Source organism: Argiope bruennichi, chromosome X1, assembly GCF_947563725.1.
Source record: "Argiope bruennichi chromosome X1, qqArgBrue1.1, whole genome shotgun sequence".
Taxonomy (NCBI): Eukaryota; Metazoa; Arthropoda; class Arachnida; order Araneae; family Araneidae; genus Argiope; species Argiope bruennichi.
In genome coordinates, this window is record NC_079162.1 from 61,082,843 (window position 1) to 61,104,157 (window position 21,315).

General features: G+C 28.5%; 1 protein-coding gene across 1 annotated transcript in view; it reads right to left on the reverse strand.

The window, feature by feature from the left end:
* Positions 1–1,740: 1,740 nt before the first annotated feature.
* Positions 1,741–21,315, reverse strand: part of LOC129959490 (fibroblast growth factor receptor-like 1) — a 159,856-nt gene continuing 140,281 nt past the window's right edge. The window contains exons 5-8 of the mRNA XM_056072341.1: positions 16,366–16,478; positions 14,407–14,653; positions 10,511–10,957; positions 1,741–4,684 (exon numbers count right to left, since the gene is read on the reverse strand). Coding sequence (XP_055928316.1) covers positions 10,521–10,957; positions 14,407–14,653; positions 16,366–16,478 — 797 coding nt within the window. The 3' untranslated portion in view covers positions 1,741–4,684; positions 10,511–10,520. The remainder of the gene's footprint in view (positions 4,685–10,510; positions 10,958–14,406; positions 14,654–16,365; positions 16,479–21,315) is intronic.

The window sequence follows — 21,315 nt, forward strand, 5'->3', positions numbered from 1 at the left end:
AGCCATTAATAATAATGAATTAAAAATTAACATATTTCAAGGGATATGTTAATAAGTGATGGAATTTATTGTTCCGCTATGGATAAATGATAACGCTTTATAGAGCGTATTGACATCAAAATATTTTTCTCAAAATTTAAATATATAAAAATTAGAAAATATTTTTTTCCATAATTAAAATGATTAAATTGACAAAAAGACCTTAAAATTCTCTCATGTGAATACTGCACAATTCTCTCGTAGAATAAGTTAACAGAGCATTACATATATAATGTGCTAAAAAGTTCACATTTGTGATATTTTTATGTAGTTATGTTAGATTGTTTTCCATGAATATTAAAATATTTTTTACAAAATTCTCTCCAGAAGCTTAAAGATAAATTTTATCTGCATATATATCATGTTTAAAATCTGTGTTTTAGTCATAAGAGGAAAGCATATGTGTATGCATTCAATTCGAAAAGTAAACAGTGCATATTAGCAGCGGTCTTTTCCGTTTTTTTAATAAAAAAATTTCATACTGATTTCAAAATTATATGCATATACTTTGTTTTGAGAAATTTTATCATCGAAAAGAACTGCAGTTGTGCAACTAGTATTTCGCAATGCAATAAATATTAATTGTTTTTATTTGATTGATTCTTCGAACTTGTCAAATTAATTTATTATAGGGTTTAAGGGAATTTAGATAGTTTTTAGATAGTTCCTATTCGAGCTGAAGGTATATGCTCAATTTTTTTTACAAATTAATTCTTAGTGTAAAATTTATTTTTTGTAAGTAATATATTTAATGAAAGCTTTTTTAATACCCTTAGCAATTAATCAAGTTTTAATATCGTTGCAGATTATGTTGCTTGATTTAAGAAAAAAAAAACGATTTTAAAGCTCTATTTTTCTTTAAGGGGATAGATGAAGGTTATAAAGACAAAAACTTTGCACTGTAGCTGCAAATAAAATTAATTTAGCACTTCAAAGGCTTACGGTTTTGTTTCACATAAATAAAATATATCTCCTTAATGCCGTCATGAAATAACAAGGAATTGATCTTGGGAAAACTAGGGAATTATCCTGAGCTCAAATCTACTGGAGAGAAATAAATTAATTTCAAGTTTGAAAGAGAGATTGGGCTCAAAGAAAAAAATCTCAACTTTATAAACCTATATAAGAAGGATACTTATCAATTATGTTCTTCCAATTTTATTTTTTTACAGCAAATATGAATTTTTTACTTCTATTTAAGCAATGATGCTAAACAAGATATTGCCAAATTGTATTCCGTGGAAAAAAAAATAAATGCGTGCATCACAAGTAAAAGGGATGTACGGAATAGATATCATTTTAACTTAAGAACTCGGTTCAAAAATTGTATTCTTTTTTTAATGTCAAATATTCTTTAAATAATTTAATACCTTAATTTTCAATACGCTGCAAGAAAAGTTAAATTTGCATCAAATCAAATAAGTTTCAAATTAGGGCAGTCTTTTCGGTAACTTAAACTGTGAAGTATTTCTATGATTTCTAAAAAAAAATTAAATTAATAAAATTACAGTATTAAAAAGCACAATCTATCATGACCATCTAATTATATTCAATTTTCAATACACTCTGACCAAAATATCAAATAAGTTTTCTTCTGGGCAATGCTTACTTTAAATGTAAAAGATTTAATTCGTTTCAGTGGAGTTTGTTTCGTAAATTCTTAACAAAACGATAGAAATTTACAAAACGATAGAAATTATAAAATAACTGTGCATTCCTCAAATGCCATTTACGAAACAAAATGAAAGATTCGTAGTAGAACGGTTTATAAAGACAAGAACTACTAGTGAAACGATCAACAACGCTTATGGTTGATAACTAAAGCAGAAGCCTACTCGTACATTTATCTACAAATGCTTTGCGATGACTAAATGTGAATGCAATGCTTGGGAATATGCATCCGATTTCTTTTAAAATCATGTGATTTCACTTGAACTAAATAAATGTTTATTAAAATGTGTTATTTTAATGTTGAATGTTTTTATCACAGATTTTCTGAACTTTAAAGAAGTTCTAGAAAAGAAAATTGATTTTACATATATTTAAAAAGTCGGGCCAAAATAATGAAATGCAATTTAAAGGAAAATTATTCTTAATACTTTCTTGTTAATTAAAAAAAATGATTAGAGAAAGTAAGCTTCTTTCATTTGTCATTTATAAAGTTTCTCCATTACAATTAAGAAATAAAGAATGTTTTCTCAAAATTATAAATAATTTTATCAAAACTTTAATTTGTTTCTTTAAATTAGCAAAATCAGATATTAGGTTCTAATATACTTACGTATTTTACACATTGTCACATTTTTTAAGAAATATGAGCTAATAAATTACATTTAAATAAACAAAATTTCCTTTAACCTTGATATGAATAATTCTATTAACACACAATTTGTTAAAATAAATACCTTAAACAATGAACTGAATTTTGGTTTTGAATGTCAAGATGAGCATTCTAAAACTCAAGTTTAAAATCATTTACATAGTTTATTATTTCTTCTTTTACTTCCTCTCCAAAATATCTTAACAAAAAAAGTCTTTAGAATTTATTGACTGCCTACTGTGAGAACCGTTCCAGGCTTGAAGTCAACAGCTGTTAAAAAACACATAACCTTTCTGCTGAACTTCTGAATATTAATTACGGAGATTTAGGAATTGAACTCTGATGATATTATTCGGCATTCGCGGTATCGTAGAGAACAATCCAAAAATAAATTTTCCATTGTAACTTCCGATTTGAAATAAAATATTCCAAGATAACAGCAGATTGAGTCTGAAATACTTCGCATTGCAGTATATGCATTCGTGTCAAGAATAATATACCAAAATTTTTGAATGATTGGCTTATTGCTCCAAAAATTACTTTTGGTTTTGACGTGTGTTATGAGAAAAAAATTAATATGAAATTATAAATATCACTGAAAATCAAAATGAGCGTTATAAATGCAACTTATAAAATTTACTTCGGTTTTTTTTTAAATAAAAAAAAAATATAAAAAAAATCTTAAATTATCTTCTTTCAATTGATTCTAATTAACAATTAATTCAAAAAGGTATCTTTTTGTTTTCTCTCGAAAATAACTTAACAAAAAGTCTTTATCAATAACATTTATTATTTGCCTACCATGAGAAAGGTCCCAGGCCTGAAGTCAAAAACTGTTAAAAAATGCATACACTTTCTTTCGAATATTAGTTTTGGAAATGTATAAATGTAAAGATATCATTCAGTACTGGCAATACCGTCTAGAACAAAACAAAAATAAATTTTCGAATTTAACCTCCGATTTGAATAGATTCGTTATAGGTTTCCGTAATAACAGCAGATAGTCTGAAACACTCCACATTGAAGACAGTATATGCATAAATAAGTGTCAAGAATAATAAATCAAAAAATTTTGAATGACTGTCTTATTTTTTCGAAATTTACTTCTGATTTTGATGCATCTAAGAGAAAAAAATTTAAAAATTACAGTATTATTGAAAATAAAAATAAGCAACTTTAATAATAAACTTTAAGTAACAACTTTAATAAAAAAAAATAATAAACTTTATTTACAAAATTTTCTTAAAATAATTCTTCTTTTATTTGGTTTTAATTAACAATTAATTCAAAAAAGTCTTTACCATCCACGTTTATTGTTTACTTACCATGAGAATTGCCTTAGGCCTGAGGTCAACAGCCATTAAAAAATGCATAACCATTTTCTGAATATTAATTTTGGAAATCTATAAATTATAATATTATTCAGCTCTCGCGATATAGCAGAGAGCAACCCAAAAATGTCTTGTGATCTTCGATTTGAATTAATATGGTCCAGGTTTCTACAATAACAGCAAATTTACAGATTTCAAGCCTGAAGCACTTCACATTGAAGATAGTATATGCATAAATACGTGTCAATAATAATATATCAAACATCTTGAATGCCTGGCTTTTTTTTCAAAAATTACTTTTGATTTTGATGTAGGCCATGAGAAAAAATTTTAAACGAATTATGAATATTATTGGAAATTAAAATGACCAATATAAACATAACTTATAAATTTTAGTTTTATAATTTTCCTGAAATAAATAAAAATCAAAACACCTCAAAGGTAGCTTCTTTGAATTGCTTCTAATTAACAATTAATTCAAAAGTGCGTTTTAGAAAGAATTTCGAGCACAAAATTTAAATATCGTTAGAAGGGAATAAATAATTAAGTTGTATAGCGTTTACGTCAAATTTAATATATTATATCTATAAAATGATGCTTATTCAACTAGGCTTTTAAGTTCCAGTAAGTGTCTCTATCTAAAATGTTTTTTTTTTTACATTAGTTATGTTGTCATCATGAACATTTAAGTGTGTTAAATTTTAGATAAATATTTTATAACTAGTTTTTAACTACACCTGATATGCAAGGTTATTTTTGAAATATTAATATGATACGTTGTGCTAATTAATACTAATTTTCAATAAGTACACTTACAGAAAATTTTGGACTCATGATATCTTTGTGTTGTTTAACCATGTATAAATATAAGTTAAAATACAGAAATACATTCAATATAAACTTCAAGTAAGTGATCCCTTGTAGGTTTACGACAATAAATATTTAGATGCGGCAAAACAGCTTTCATGAATGTATGCCACACTGAAACAAAAGCCTGAAAAAAAAGAAAGACATGGTACCATTTCATTGAAGTAAAGAATATAATATATATTTTTTCAGTTTTTATTATTAGTGAGATTAATCCGGAATACATATTTCATATATTAAGATCGCATTACTAAACGTTAACAAGAATATTTATAGCGAAATATCTACAGAAAAAATAAAAATTTCGAACTTTAATTCGTAAACTGGCAAGTAAATATGTTTCTATTTCATGCTAATTTCGGTATTAGGTTGCTTAGTTGAAAATTGAATATATATATATATATATGAAATTTACTTTATCGATTTTTTTATGCACAAAAAAACTTCTCTATTTCAAAAAACAATAATACCTTATTTTGCCAGCTTTTTAAAAATTACATAATTATTTTTACACCTTTATGGCATGACATTGAACAATATCATAGATATATCGCACAAATATATAGCTTATAGGGTTTTCTTATTTTAAACTACAACAAAACCTTTATATTTTTCTTTACGTTTGAATCCATCACAAGCTATAGTAGAGGATTTATGAAGATATTATATTCTAGAAAAATTTTCAAACTGCTCGTCTTAAAATATTTTGGAATGTACTTTATTCTATTTCATAATTCCCTGACCTTGCTATTCGCTTGACAACTGACACCCAATATTAGCGCTGTGTCTTAAAATTTATTCAAATTAATTACAAATCTTTGTCTCATAGAACACAAATAATTTAGGAATATATTTCGAAACGTTATGCTTAATTGAAAAAGCGCTTCTAAACTAGAAATTATCATTAACAATTTCGTTAACTATATTGATATGACCACCAAAATTTGTTTCAAATATTTGTAGAGAAGATTTGTTTCATATTATTTCATCAATTCTAGTGATGTATTCTAATAGTTTAATTCTTACACTTTCAATATTTTGTGGTTCTCCTGTTTAAATTTTATGCTCTATGAAAAGTTTCGCTATCAATTGTTTCTTGTAAGATAAAGTAGGTGACAACATTGAAAAGTCAATTTTTGACAAAAATACCGAATACTTTTCTTGTTCAATATCTTTATTTCTGAACAGTTTCCTTTATTAAATCATATGAATTTTGTTTTTAAGTTAAATATTTGGTAAGTTACTTTCATTTTTGTGCTTGCATAGTTTATATTTTAATGCAGTTTTACAACTTTAAATATTTTCTCCAATTCGAAATTTTAGAAAGATATTCATATGGAAAACTTCATACATAAAATCTAATGCATATTTTTTTTTCCTTCAGATTTATTATTTCTTAATATGTGTTACAGGTGCTGAACTATAGAAAAAGCAATTTGTTAATTTAAAAAAAAACCTGAAATTTAATATTTCATGAGGCGAAATAAAAATTGAAAATTCCATGTCATTTATTTGCCGAACACCAGAATTTAAAGAGTGGATAGACATACAGTTAATTTCTGTGTTCAGGAGCTAGGTAATATATTTCTTTAGCTATCTGGAAGATTTTGAAGATGTCATTTCATAAACTCCTAACCGGGAGAGGTCTGATGCTGCGTTTTAGCCAATATATACTTGATTTATAAAAATACTTTTAGCATTTTTTTGTTCCGTAGTGATTTTTCAATTTTTTTTAAAGAAAATTCAAATATATAAGCATTTTTTTTCATCCAGAACGTAGTCGTCACTTTAATGAAATTTAAAGTTAACGATACAGAGAAAACTATACGGTGTAGGGGAGAGTGTTGCATCTTTGGCCGATTTTGAATATAAATTTTTTATTGGCTTCGCACATAAGTTCACAACTCTGTTGCGAATGCTGATTTTAACTCCATTTAGTTCCCATTACATATTAAATTTTTTTTCAGATAATTTAATATTTTTTATTCAAATGAATTTTTTTCAAACCTTACCTTACCCTTGTCATTAGTCAAATATATTCTTGTATATTTGACCTGGGTTGCTGTGCCTTTGACTTGCACTTGTTAATAAAACAAATAAAAATGGGAAAACTAATATTATTCACATAAAATTATAAGATAATTATGATTAAATCTCAAAATTCTAGGCATGAAAATATGTTCACAACAGTTCGTAGTTTTTAAAGGATTTGTTCCCTTTACAATATATTCAATATCTTACTAATTAGTTGAATCTTTATTGAACTTTATGTTTTGAAAAAAAAAATGCCACTTTGGGGATTAATTTTTTTAAAAACTATTTTGTTAAAGCAGTGGACGTTTTTTAAATTTTCCTTTCTCAGTATTTTTTAAAGTTTTGTATCCATCATTTAATTTTCGTGCTTATAAGTTTAATTTTTCAGTACTCTCTATGATAATCTTTGATTTAACTTTTGATCTTTCTTTGCTTTTTCCTCTTCTCCGCTGAGAAAATATATTTTCAGGGGATATCACTGAGGAGGTCAGTGGTATATTTAGATTGACATGAGTTTGAATCTGAATCTGTGTTGACTCACCTATAATGTCTAAATCATGTATGAGATATGGATGAATCGTCAGTTTGACACTTACAAACGAATACAGAAACATGCCATCAGTAAAAACATTCTTATTAAACAGAACAAAATCTATAACATTGAATCCTTAAATGTCATTATTTGAATTCAAATTTGTCCAAATTAGCCCCGTCATATATGGCTACAAGTTCATGTACATTACTTGAAATTGACATCCTATTTTCCATTGCCTAATTGTAATGTAGTTCGAATGGATCAAACTCTAACGGATGCATTCGATGATTGATGTAAAAGGAAAATATCATGATGATCTAATCCTTTTTTTATCATCTCAATAACAAGAAGAATTACGCGAAGGCTATAGAACAAATTGTCATAAATTGGCCGGAAAAAGTGTTGAAATAACCGAAAAAAGTAGTGCTTGAAGTAAATTAATGATTTTAAAAGTAATTAAAAGTAGAAAGATAATATCTTAAGGAAAGAATCATTGGCGAAAAATAATCTAAAGATTGAACCACATAGAATTGAGAAATTGCTCAATATCGTTTATCAAATTATAGATTGAAGTGTGCATAAAACTCAAATGTTTCAATTAAATTTCTTTCAAGAGTAAACTTCCAGTAGACATAGAAATGAAAAGAGAACACTTTGGGTTCCCAAAGCATCCACCATTACAGTGATTTTTCCGACTAGAATGAAACTAATTTGTATATAAAAATGATTGACTACAAGACCAGGAGTCAAATATAAATGGTATATACAAATTAAATTCTCAATCATAGCCTAAGGATATGATGTTCGATGAAAGTGATCCTTAGTTTCCCTTTAAATAAGAAATATAGCATCTCTGAAGTGATCAAAGGTACAACATGGTATACTTTCACATTTAACCTCTATAATTCATTTTTTTGTATGGAACAGAAAAATCAGAATTCGTACAAGATAAGATGATTGGCATGTATATAGTATGCATTATACTAATAGCATTTCACTATTGTATCAAAAAATGCCACGAAGAATAATTTTATAACTGTAATAGTTACATGTTAGTATTGGAATGAATTAAATATTTTTGTTCATATATCTCTTTAAAATAGCAAAATGTTAAATTAGATAACTAATGGTTGAACTAAGTACTAAAAATTTTGTCGCCAGTTTCCAGACAGATGTGATTAAAGGTACAACACTCTATATTATTACCTACAACTTAGGAGTCCTGATTTTCCTTCTGTTGCATTCAACAGAATATTATTTTAATGCTAGTCAAAAAGTTATTCGATATGTTTAATCAAAATTTAGAAAGAAAAGTAACAGTAATCCGTATTCCGTGCGAATTTTTTTTCTATTTGTGAACGAAAGATTTTTAACTCCATGAAGTTCATTTTATAGTCCTAAGGCAAGTAGAAATACCCTTTACTTACCTGCGAGATTGTTCCTTTTAACATTCCATGAGTTATCAACATCAACCGTCACTGATCAAAATCAAAGCTGCACACATCAAGGTATGTATATATTTTCCATGACAAGGCGAAATCATTTAAAATATTATCTACTATATTCTTCTGATATGAAAAATTTCGGTGCTAAAGGATGTTTTCTAGTAGTTCTGAGCCAAAACATTTTTTACGAAAGAATTAGCCGGTATCCTGGCCTAGGGATAGCGCGTGATCTGGGCGTCCCGGTTTCGAGTCCTAGTTCGGGCATGGATGCTCTTTACCCTGTGTTCTATCTGTGAGGTGTGTGAAAGAGCTCCTCTGTAAATAGGGGTTGTGCAAGCGAATATGTGAGTGTCATCATATAAGTTAGACTTCTGCCCTCGGAGGCTCAGGGGCCTTTACTCTCAGGAAGCTACTACATAAAACTCGTCTTAGATCGCTGACTTTGTCAGCGGACTTGTCTATGACAAATGCACTAGTAACAACAACAAAAATAAAATGAGCAGATAACTTATACTAGTGTGTAATATCATATTTGTTTTTATTTCATTGATTTGTCCTTAGAATTAAATAATTGAATTGGCCCAGCACTGGCATCAATTTTCCAGCTAATTTAAAATCTAATAGGTATTTTGCGGTTCTTCAATATTTAGAATGCCCACTAACGTCCTTTTCTCCTCTCTTAATTTCAATTAAATACTCATAAAAGTGGTATGTAGATATTGTAAAACGGTCACGCACTGAACTATGAGATTTCTTATAGCTTCATCTGCAGCCTAGTGGCCCTAACGCTCCTATCTTGAAAATGGTGAGGAATAGGGGGGAAAGTCAATTATCCTCAGTTAAGTATAAAAAAGGCATATTTTAATTATTAATTCTATGAATAAAAATGCACATTTCATTGTTCACCATTTCCGAAACTGTAACATCAAGAAACATGGATGATAGCAGACATATGTTAACTTTTGAGGAAACATATGAATCCAATATGACGGGAACCTCCGTGCAAGACGTCAAAATGTGAAGCAATGCCTGGTGGAGATATTACAGAAACAAATATATGGGTAAAATTTCGAAGAGAGGCCTACAAAGTCATCTAATCTAACCCCAATAGGCTTTTACCGGTCGAGGTGACTCAAACAGCAATTATAGGCTCTACGTTAACAATGTTAGATTTTCGATGATGTACGAATTGTTTTATTTTCTTGCCACTTGATATGCTAAAAGAAGACAGCATACATTTCAAATCTTGAAAAATAAGTATCGCTAAATCATGGAAGTCAAAGAATTATCGGCATAGTATTTTTATTTTTATTTAGGTGATTATTTCAAGTGAGCTTGCCATATCATTTAAGCCAAATGATAGCTTAATGATTTTTTTACATGAAAAATAACTTTATTGCGTTTTAAACAAATGAATTGTAAATTATGTTGAATGTTTTTAAAATCGATTTATAAGAAAACGTAATAATTTTGGTTCATTAAAATTTAGTATTATTTTGGTTTTAAATCCACCTTTCCTTCTAGAATTTTCCAGTCTTTTTCTTGCATTTTGAAAAATATTGTCTAGATTCGGCAGAATTCGAATCCGTCATCCACATATTCTATCCGAATAATCGAATATTGAAAAAAATTGACAAGATATGTTTATTTGTTACAATATTTTATCTTATAACGCATTATTTGATGTTTAAAAAATGTTATGTTTATGAAGAAAACCAAACAGTGTTGTTTATATTTTGTAATCTAAAATGTCGTGATATTAATATATCAATAAAAGTCAGTTATTTCGCTATTTTTACTTTTTTTTCGCTCTAGATTATTTTTTGAAAGCGATTATTTTTTCAATTTTAACTCTAATCATCCAAACGTAAATCGCTTTTACTTTTTTAAAAATTTTATCAGTCTAATAAAGACTAGCTGAAGTCATTCGATTACTTACCTCCAACTTATCACACCTCATTTCGCATCACGAAGCAGCTGTCGCAATTGTTGGAAGAATTTGGCTCCATGCAAATCTTGGTGACGACAACTCCGTTACTTTCAAGCTCGACTTCCGACTGCATCCTTGACTGCATGCATGCCTGCTCGTCTTTGATATCCTCCCCTTCATCTGCCGAGTACATGCCGTTCTCGATATTCTCCTCCTTAAAGGTATCTAACGCTGTTGTAGCGGTCCTTGAAGCCCTCCTCAGATCCTCTTTCCGATAACCAGAGGCTGGCAATGGGACTGAAGTATCCAGTCTGCGACGGTGGCATAAAACGACTAATGCCACCATGACTCCAACAACAACGCCCAACGTGATTGGAATGGCGACCAGTAGAGAGCCGGGATGACCTGGATGTACAGCAACGCTACGACTCCATCCTAATGGCAGAGCTCGGGGTCCTGCAAGAAGAAAATTAAATTCTTAGGAAGAAAGATATAAACATTTACAAATCTTCAAAAGGACATTAAACTTTAAAGAATTTCTCTGTGATTGGACTAGTCATAAGTGAAACAAACTTTGGTCCTGAGGTTTTCAAGATGTGAGGAAACAAAATAATAAAACAAAATCGATTAAAAAATAGTTAATTATTCTGTAGGAATTGCCACTTTGTATTTTATAAATCGAGAACCAATTATAACACATACTTATGCAATTCAGCTTCTGAAGATATCATTTTAAGCTGAAATGCTTACAAATATTATTATTAATTTGATAATAACTTTATGGAGAAATAAGATTTAGAAAAGTAGGATTTTATTTAAATTTTTGAACTTGAATGTATTTTATTGATTGCAAAAGGCTTAGCTTTTTATGTTTATATGATAATTATCACGAAATATACTCTATCCACAAAGAAGCTTCATATTTTCGATCAGCAGAAGCTCTTATCGTCATTCCCTTACAGAATAGGTGCAACGAATCGGTTGATTCCAAAATATTGTCATTAACTTATTAGATGCTATACGATAGTACATATTTGTTCCATATGGTCAGGGGATAATCTGATATTTGGCCTACATACAACCATAATTAAATAAATTGGGAAGATAATAATTACTGAATATCATCATGCCCAGACCATTAACCCTCACCCCTCTAAAAAAACAGTCTGTTTCTTAATTTCCTTCCTTGGTAACATAATAACTTAATTTAAGAAAAAAAGATGCCTATAGAGTGACGATGCACAAAATCAGGAATTAGCTGAAGTAAAACTCATAAGTCATTGGGCGAAACAGCCAAATGAGTAATACCCTTCATCCTGTATGCATTTATTAAATTGTAATATGGCAGTTTAAGGCAATTATTTGCATTGGGCAATTATTAATAATATTACACGACGTACAATTAGTGAATAATATGCATGACGATTGTGTCTGAATTATTAAGCGGAAATGGTTGAAATTATTTGTACAATGAACTGTCCCTCATCTAAAGTTATTCACTTACCTTAAGTCCCAAAATTCATGCCAAACTAGATTTGTCTTTCACTTATCCAATAGTTCATTCATTAGAGTGCCCCAAATAATACAACTTGCACTTAGTGAGTATCATATATCACGACTATGATTGAATTACTAGATGAAATGAGTGAAATACGTTTATACAAAGAATATTTTTCGTTTAAGAGTCTTTCGATTCTACGTATTCTAAAATGCATGCCAATTAGATTTGGTTTTCGCATCATACAGTAATTTACTCCTAAATGAATCCTGAATCAGAATGCATCAATCTTTTATAACTCGTAAATTTTTCATAGGCTGATTATGATATGAATAATAAATAGGGATCACTTGGTTGCATGATTTTTATCTCATATATATTATGATTGTTTGGCCTGATTAGAATTTATTTTAATCAATCTGTGGAAAGCCTTAAGTTCTAATGATGCAATTTGAACATCAAAATCACCTATAATCAATTTTAAACATTATAGATAGTTATTTTACACATCGAGTAGAAGTGACTTATTTTTAGGAAAGAAATTTTGTTTGTTCTTTACTTGCATGTTCCCTTATCTTAAACTATTAGGATCAGGAAGAAAGTACTGCCTTCATGGTCTGATTTATAACAGAATTCCAATTCGTATTGTGACATCTCACCTTGACTTATTAAAACTTAAAATTCTTAACCTTTATTCACACAAAACACAATGCCATCATTGACATCTTAAAAATGTACACGCGGCTTCATGCTGAATGAAAATAACTCCAAATAGAAATAATTGTGAAGTAGAAAGCAAATTTATATGAAAAGTTAAAATGCCTACATTTTGTTTAAGAACTTTCAGATAAAAGGGTTTCAAAGAAAGTCATTTTAAATGAATTTTCCCTGGTACTATATGATTTTAGAGAAGAGCTATTTTGGGTGATTTAAGAGATAGCAAGTGATTAACTCAACCTTTCCTAGGAAACCAATTTAGTAATTGTTGCATGAGCTAGCGACATTCAAACGACGTATGAAATGTATCGATGAGATTAAGAAAAAGAACACAAAATTGTACCACAAAGTTGATAAAATCAAACAAACTGAATAAGTAATCTGTCACATTTATGACTCGTCCTCACGCAAGAGTCCTCTACGTAGACAAAATTTAGTGTTTTAAAGCAGAAGAAGTCAATAGGATGGAGAGTTTACCTATTACATAGTGAATGTGTTCTGCATCATTACACCACTTATATGAATCGCTTGAACTTTCATTCATACCAAAGTTTTAAAATCTAACTACACTTAGAAAGAAGAATGATTTCATAAAATTATAATATAATGACTTTATCGCTTACGTAATATAGAGAATATATAATAATCGTTGAAAAATTCGAACTCGAGATTTTGACAAATCTCTTCGTTTTAGACCTCCCTAAGTTCGAAAAACGCATTTTTAAAAATGAATTCTGTCTGTTTGATTGCGACAGACAGGTATAACTCAAAAACGTTTGAACTAGACGGAGAGAATTCGGTATACAATCTTTATACCGAATTTATAGTTTTCTATCAAATTTTGAGCAAAATTGGTTCAGAGGAAGTTTTTCTGTCCAGTTCTTTGAATATAAGTAAACACGATGACTACAAAACGAATGGATCTGAACAGACAGAATTCGGAATGCAGAATTAACATCTGGATTCTAGGCATCTATCGAATTTTGAATAAAATCTTCCAACAGGTTGATTGTTTGTTGGTCTGTTATTTTAGAAACATATAAATGTGATAACTCAAAAACAGAATTATTTCAATGCATCGCATTTGGTATGGGAATTTGCGAGTACAAGTGTAGTTTTGGGTGGATTTTTGTTTCAATCGAGTGGGGGAAAAAAGCATCTAAAACACAAATTCGATTTTCGGATACTATCAACAACACGCCGGGGATTAATAGCCAAATAATTTACCAAGGATGACATGATTGATGCAGTGGAAATGCTTAATTCACGCCAAGGGTTAATATTTTGTAACTACTGTAGGCCAAAGCTACGTGAGGCGTTCTCGAGATAACACCTTTATTGCAAAAAAGTTTTAGGAAGGACCATCTCGCTGGTTATAAAGTAAAGATCCCTCATCTTCTACAATGCACTTTTTACTTGGCTTTGAACAGTAGAAAAAGAAGGTAAAGAAGCACCCATGCCCAAAAATTGGGTGCGCCACAAAACCAAAATATAGCCCCACTGCACTAATATTTTTAAGGCCAATAATACAACCAGAAAATCTCAAATATTTCTACATCCCAGACGTCATTAAACCATGATAAGCCATTATATTAAATTAATCTTATATAAGTAACCATAAGTTTGAAATAATTTCTTCAAAACACACACACACACACAAAAAAAAAGAGAATTTAAATGCGTCGCTTACTTGGCAATACGGTGAGGTATGCACTCCTGAAGCTATATCCCATGGAATTGGCACCAAGACATATATACTTTCCACTGTCTGTCTCAAATACTTCCGGTATAGTAAGCTTGTTCAAGAATGAACCATCAGACCTCTCAACAACTTCAGAAGATTGAAGAACTCTGTAGTTCTCGCCTTGAACCTTGATGATATCATGATGTTCCTTTTGGAATTTGGGCAGCTCAAAATCTTCAATTTTTTTCAGCCACTGTGTAGAAAATAACAACTTGTTATAGTTAAGTTACGAAAATATTTAAAATGGTGTTTGTTTCCTCACATTTTTATTCATTTTTTTTATATGTTAAAGTCTCATCATATCTGTAATATGAATTCATGAGTTTATATTTTACTCACGTGAAAAGAAAACAATATGCTTTCTTGTACTTCAGTAAAGAATTTATTCATCTCGAAACTTTTTAATCAATCAAGTAAGTTTGTTATTTTTTCATATTTTTTAGTAAAAAACATGCTCCTTAATTTAGGAGCAAATTAATTGCTCCTTAAAGTTCACGGGAAAGGGATTACCAGAACAGAAATGGTAATCCCTTTCAAAAACCATATCTCTAAGGGTAATTTTTCTCAGGTAGACATTTAATAATATTTTTAGGCACTGTGGTCTTTTGCCGGTATGTTGATAAAAGTACATTATCTAATATCGGATAAAGACAAAAGGTGGTAGCACTATTATTAATCTTTTTTATTATGTATTTATTCAAGAATTAGCTTTGTTTTCAAAAAAAATTAAATCAAATGCTTTCGTAAGGTACTTTCCCACTTCTCTTCGTCTAAAAAGAATAAAGCAATATTTACCCTAAAAGTAAATCCTGAAGGACAAAATTATTGCACTAAAAATTTATGAATATGATTTTGCTAAGACCTTTTTTATTATTTTTTAATAAATGAACGATATTTTCAGATAAGTAATGGTGGATAAAATTATAATCTAATCCATTTTATGAAAGATTAATAATATGAATTCTTGTACTAACCGCTGAAATTTATCTATATTCATTTCACATAATTTATTTGATATTAAGTATCATAATATAAAGAAAGTGAACAACTGATTTCTAATTATATATAGAAAATAATAATAGTAATAATTTAAAAAGTTTAATCTAATGTTTGTATGACAAAATTTTTATTATTGTGAAGAATTTAATTGAAAGATTTCCAAAAGACACTAGTGTAAAAGAATTTAATTTATTCCTTTTATAATATTAATTCTCATTTTTCTTGTTAATCTATATTATTATATTAAAAGCAGGCGGAACAAATTCTATGATCGAACTCAAATTTGGTTTTTTTTCTGTATGTTCTACTTATTATTTTATGAAAAAGTGCGTTCATAGCATTAATTTATTACATTATTAGTATGTGATCAAAAAAAGAAACTAACGGATTACAGCAAAATAATACTACAAATTTTTACATAATTTTGAAGGTATAGCGATTTAGCTAACAACTGAATTTTACTGTATGCTTTAATATTGGGATTATGTTTCCAGAAATCAGAATGAGTATTTACACTTGAGTATAAATTTTACATAACTGAAATTAGAAAAAAAAATATTATATTGATGTATATCTACTTAGCTTTTACAAGTTTTACTGAAAAACGCCGCTTATTTATTACAGTTAATTTAATTCTAAGCTGATAATATGAATGACTACACCGTTGATCTCATTTTGAGCAACTTAAAGACATTTTGCTTTAAACATCTAATCTCTTTCAAAAGAAGTAATTTTTAAGAAGTACCAAATTTCTTACAGATGAAGTAGTTTTTAAGAAGTACCAAATTTCTTAGAGGATGTAATTTTTAAGAAGTACCAAATTTTTTTCAGAGGAAGTAATTTTTAAGAAGGACTAAATTTCTTACAGAGGAAGTGAATTTTAAAACGCAATATCTCATTACGTACCTGAATATTAGGTGGTGCCTCACTACGAACTCTGCACTGGAATGTTGCTGATGATCCATACTTCACCGTAGTGTTCAGAGGATGGAAAACCGATAAATCTGGCCGAGTGGAATCTGAAAATAGAATAAAAATCATTGAATACAATCTCGTAATAAATTTAATAAGATATATCTAGTCTTTATTCCTTATAAAAACTACAAAAAGAAGTAGCATACCGAAATCAAAAAGAAAAATGTTTGTGAAGCACTTGACGAAATAAAATAGGGAAATTTTCTTTATAAATAAAGCAGTTGACGAAGAAAAATAGGGAAGAACTAATAGCCACACCATTTGTTTCATATTAAATTAGATGATTTAAGAACGCTTCCCTTTTATTGTCTTGTTTTAAGATGTGTTTTTAATGACAAAAAATGTATTGAAATTTTCATAGAACAAGCGTTGTCAGAACTTTCTTGAATTAAAACTTAAAAAGGCAAATATTCTGGTTATAAAATGAAAGGCTTAACTATAGTAATTCAACGCATTAATTCAATCTAATAAAATCTGAAAATCAGTTATATAGGTATATCACGTGTTGAAAGTAATAGTTTGCGATGGGATAGATAATCAATAAAAATTTTTAACTGAATGTGAAATTGTGAATATAAAGGAAAATCTCAAATTTTAAAATGAAGTGACTGTCAATGAGATTCAGAAAATGAAAGTTGAAAATAATATATAATTATAAAAGAATAAAATAGGAGTCCTTATTACTAATAATTAATAATTGCTAATTATTGATTGTTTGTGAATACTTATTAATTTTTTATTAACGAGTACAAATATGCTTTTCGTGAAAACTATTCAGGGAGAAACAGCAAAAAATCAAATAAAAAAATATTTTATTTGCAAAATTGAAACCAATTTTACAGAAAGCTGTTGCATAATTGTTTTATTTATAAAATTGAAATCGATTCTACAAAAAGCTGTTGCATAATTGTTTTATTTAGAAAATTAAAACCAATTCTTTAGAAAGCTGTTGCATAATTGTTTTATTTGCAGGAAAGCTGTTTTATTGAGCTTAATAAACTGGCTATTTTCAAAGTACCTATCCATCTGTATTTGTGGATGTTGGTTAGTTTTATTAAATATAAAGAGTTCTATGTGAAGAGTTTAAGCTATAAAAATTTGAAATATTGTTTGGAGGATTTAATCTTTGATGAAAGCGGTAACTACTATAACTTTGTTCGCCTGTTTTGATCAGAAATTCTGATAACAATTATATGAAGAATATTTCAATATAATTTTTATTATTAAAACAAGAAGTTCTTTAATAGATGCATATTATGGCAGGAAAATTAAAACTTTTTGTGGTCATTTGCATATAAAGATAAGTAATACTTATTTAAAGAAACGCGTGGGAAGATGAATTTCATTAGAGCTGTGAGAGGCTATCGTAACCTACATTGAACAATATCACCAGATAGCTTTCGATATTGCTTCAAGAAAATGGGTTTATCTTTTCAGGTTTAAAAAAAAATATATAGCTATACTTGAACATGAGAAGTTAAATTCTGTTTTAAATTTTTCTAACATGAGTTTGCTAGAAATTTTTATTTATCTATAAAACAATCATTTTAAAAATCATTTTGATTTTCAAATTCATTTTAGTAGATTTTTAGACACTTTCATTTAACTCTATCTTGTTCCATAGTTATTCTTATAAAATTTTGTAAATGACTCGTCACTTCTTGAATTTCTCCACACATTTTAAAAGTTTTTTTCTAATTTCTTAATGTTTAAAAGTTATGCAATTTTATGCACGGATGTATCTTTACCACGAAACATAATTTTAATAGTTTAATTACTAGTCAGTCGACATATTTGTTTCTTCCCATACCAATTAGGTCGCCTGTGAAGAATTCAAAATAAGTTTATTATAAGATTCTACAATATTTATAATAATGAATTTGGATTCAATTACAGAAATGTAGAAACAAATTCTTCATTTTAGTAAGCTATTAAATGTATACTTAACTTTTCTTCCATTTAGGTATTTGTTTCAATACAAAAACAAGGTTTTAGAAATTATACAAACTACTATCAGAAACGTTCATTTTCTAAAACATAATAATAATATCAAAACAATTATAAATCCCGATTTTTCATGCTAATTAAATTTATAATTTCAATGTTTTAACGCATTGTTTTTAAGAAATTCACTTGCTACTTTTGAGAATTTTTATCAGATCTTTTGGTCATTCAAATCGTATTTGAAATGTAATAACAGCAGTACCATTGGAAGATAAAATGTTACCCGGGCTATAATATATTTTCGCCTATGATAGTCATCAGTGCCTTATCAAATATGAATAGTACTTAGGGCATGGCTTCACTTTTAACTTCTTTATCTTAATTGACTTTAAAATCTGATGTAAGGTTTCAAAGATTTTGCCTCTTTTGCACACCCTAAAAATATCACCTGGACCATTATTACACCCTATCCCCTGCTGGCACCACGCCACTAAATTGCAGGTGAAGTACAACGAGAGAAAACATACAAAGAATAGACTTTAAGAGCTCTGTCAAGTGATAATACAGCATCATACTCTTAAATATTGGATAATTTAATGGATTTGCTAAGGTATTTATAATAAGTGACCAGGTTTAAGTCAGACTATGGTTTCAACATTAGTGTTCTATGCGGAAGAAGTTTCAGATTTCTAGTAGACCATTGATTTGCCAGGGAAATTCTTGTATAAGGTGATGAACGACGTTGTGTCATTGATCAAATCAGTTGAAGTTGGAACCCTAATTCCATTTTCCTTTGGGTGGTGGTCATTGTATTTTGTTTGACTTTGATTAGTATGAATGGCATTTATTTTTAAGGTCTATTTTAATTTTATTTCGATGAATCATATACTCATTTAATTTTATTTTATCTCGTATTTATATTTTAAAGATATGGAGAGCAATTTCCAACAAATACAAATCTTTCTTTCTACATAGATCTAATATTAGTGCTTAGGCATAAATAAAATTTGTTGTATTGTATTTTGCTTTTAGAGAGAATAAAAGATTTCGGGAAAAGTTTTAAACTCTTTCTAAATTCTAGTTTCCTGTATTCATCGGACAGAAGCTTATGTATCTTAGAACATCTGATCCATAATCCGATTTGAAGTATTCCATAAATTTCTACACAACAGATCTCCTGTTGAATTATATTTCAGATTTAAGAGCGCGTTTAGCTCTAATAGTTAGAATCAATTGCGAAATATTAAATCATTTACCTTCAAGTGAGGTCGTTGCATAAATTCATTTGACTAATATATTGCTGACATTACAGATAAAGTATCAATAAGTATTGATTTTCTTACTAAAATCTGAGAAAATTGAATTTGAAAGATGTGAAATTTCACATCAAGATTTATTTGAAAATAATTGAAATTTCTATCTTTTTTTATGATATATAATATGCAATTCCAAAATAGGGTATACAAATTCAAAAGTAACATCATATCACTGAAGCAGAATTATCTTTGAAGTGAAATTTTGTTTTTAGTAATTCATATTAAAGTTCTGCAATGGTTTCTATAATATTAAATTTTTCTTATCGTGCTTTTTCTATAATATTAAATCTTTACTGACCATTCTGGTCAGTTAATGGTTTGAAGGGCATGTTACGGGAATTTTATTAAATACCAAAATATTTACAGCAGAAAAAATAAAACAAAGCGTAACAGAAAATAGAAAATAAACTTATAAATAATTTCTAAAATTAAATTTATTTCTTGTTTTTATGAAATAACCTTTCTAATAAATGCGTTCTTTACTCTATTTATAAATTTCTGATTAAAAAAGATTCAAAAATATAAATGCTGTCATTGCTTATAAAACTCCGTAATCTAGATAAGAAATAATCATAATGGCTTATTTTTAATTTTCAGAAAAATATTGACTCTGTAAAATAATGTGGTAAGTTAATGTCCTTCAATTTCTGAAAGATTGATTATTAAATCTGAGTACTCATTTTATACTTTTCATTAGTAACTAAAGAAATGTGACTTAATAATTTTATAGGTTTTACTAAGAAAATTCAACATTAGTTGAAAAAATATAAATGAAACAAAAGTATTTGAGGTGTACTTATAACTTATCAGATGTAACGACTTAATTATCTGATTAAGAAATATAAGCCAATGGTGTCTGGATCATCAATAGTGTTCGTGTAATCAAATAGACATTTAAAAAAATAATTCTGATGAAATGGCAAGAAATTTTAATGCTTCGATTTCTATCAAGATCAGAAACGATTGACTTCTCGTAACTCTTGTCTATGTAGTCTTGGAGATAAGCAAGATACAAAATTTCGCTTATTCTTTTAAACGCTTCAACGTAAAAATCATTTTTGTTCGAGGCAGAGAGGAAGCATTGAATGTTAAATCAAGAATATCCTTCTTAAATAACTCTCAAACTTCTAAATAAAATAATCAAGTTGGAACTGAAAAAGAGAAAGCACAAGAGGAAATTTGTGGAAATTCTGAACTAATCATAACGTTGCGTGCTTCATAGTTTTTCGCTAGTATGGAAATTCTCTATTCCGTGAGATGAAATTCGCGACATTAAAAACTACAGTTAAGCACGACATTTCCTGTCCTGCGTTAAGTTGTTTCGCCTCTTAAAATTACTTTTGAGACATAGAAGGAAATAAGAAATTTCCCTTAACACGCGTAGGGGCAATAGCAATTACCTTTAAAAGTATTATTTCGTTTTAATTTATTTTTCTTAATAATGGATGGAAATTCTCCGAATTTCTAACAATATCACATTTTCAACTCAGAAAAGAGAAACTTAAATATTCATACTCGAAAGAAACTTATCTAATTTTATTGTGCACTAAAATCGCTTTAATTTGTTTTTCTTTGTTAGCAGAATTTACTAGCATTGTTAACTGGTTGTTTCGTAGTCTAG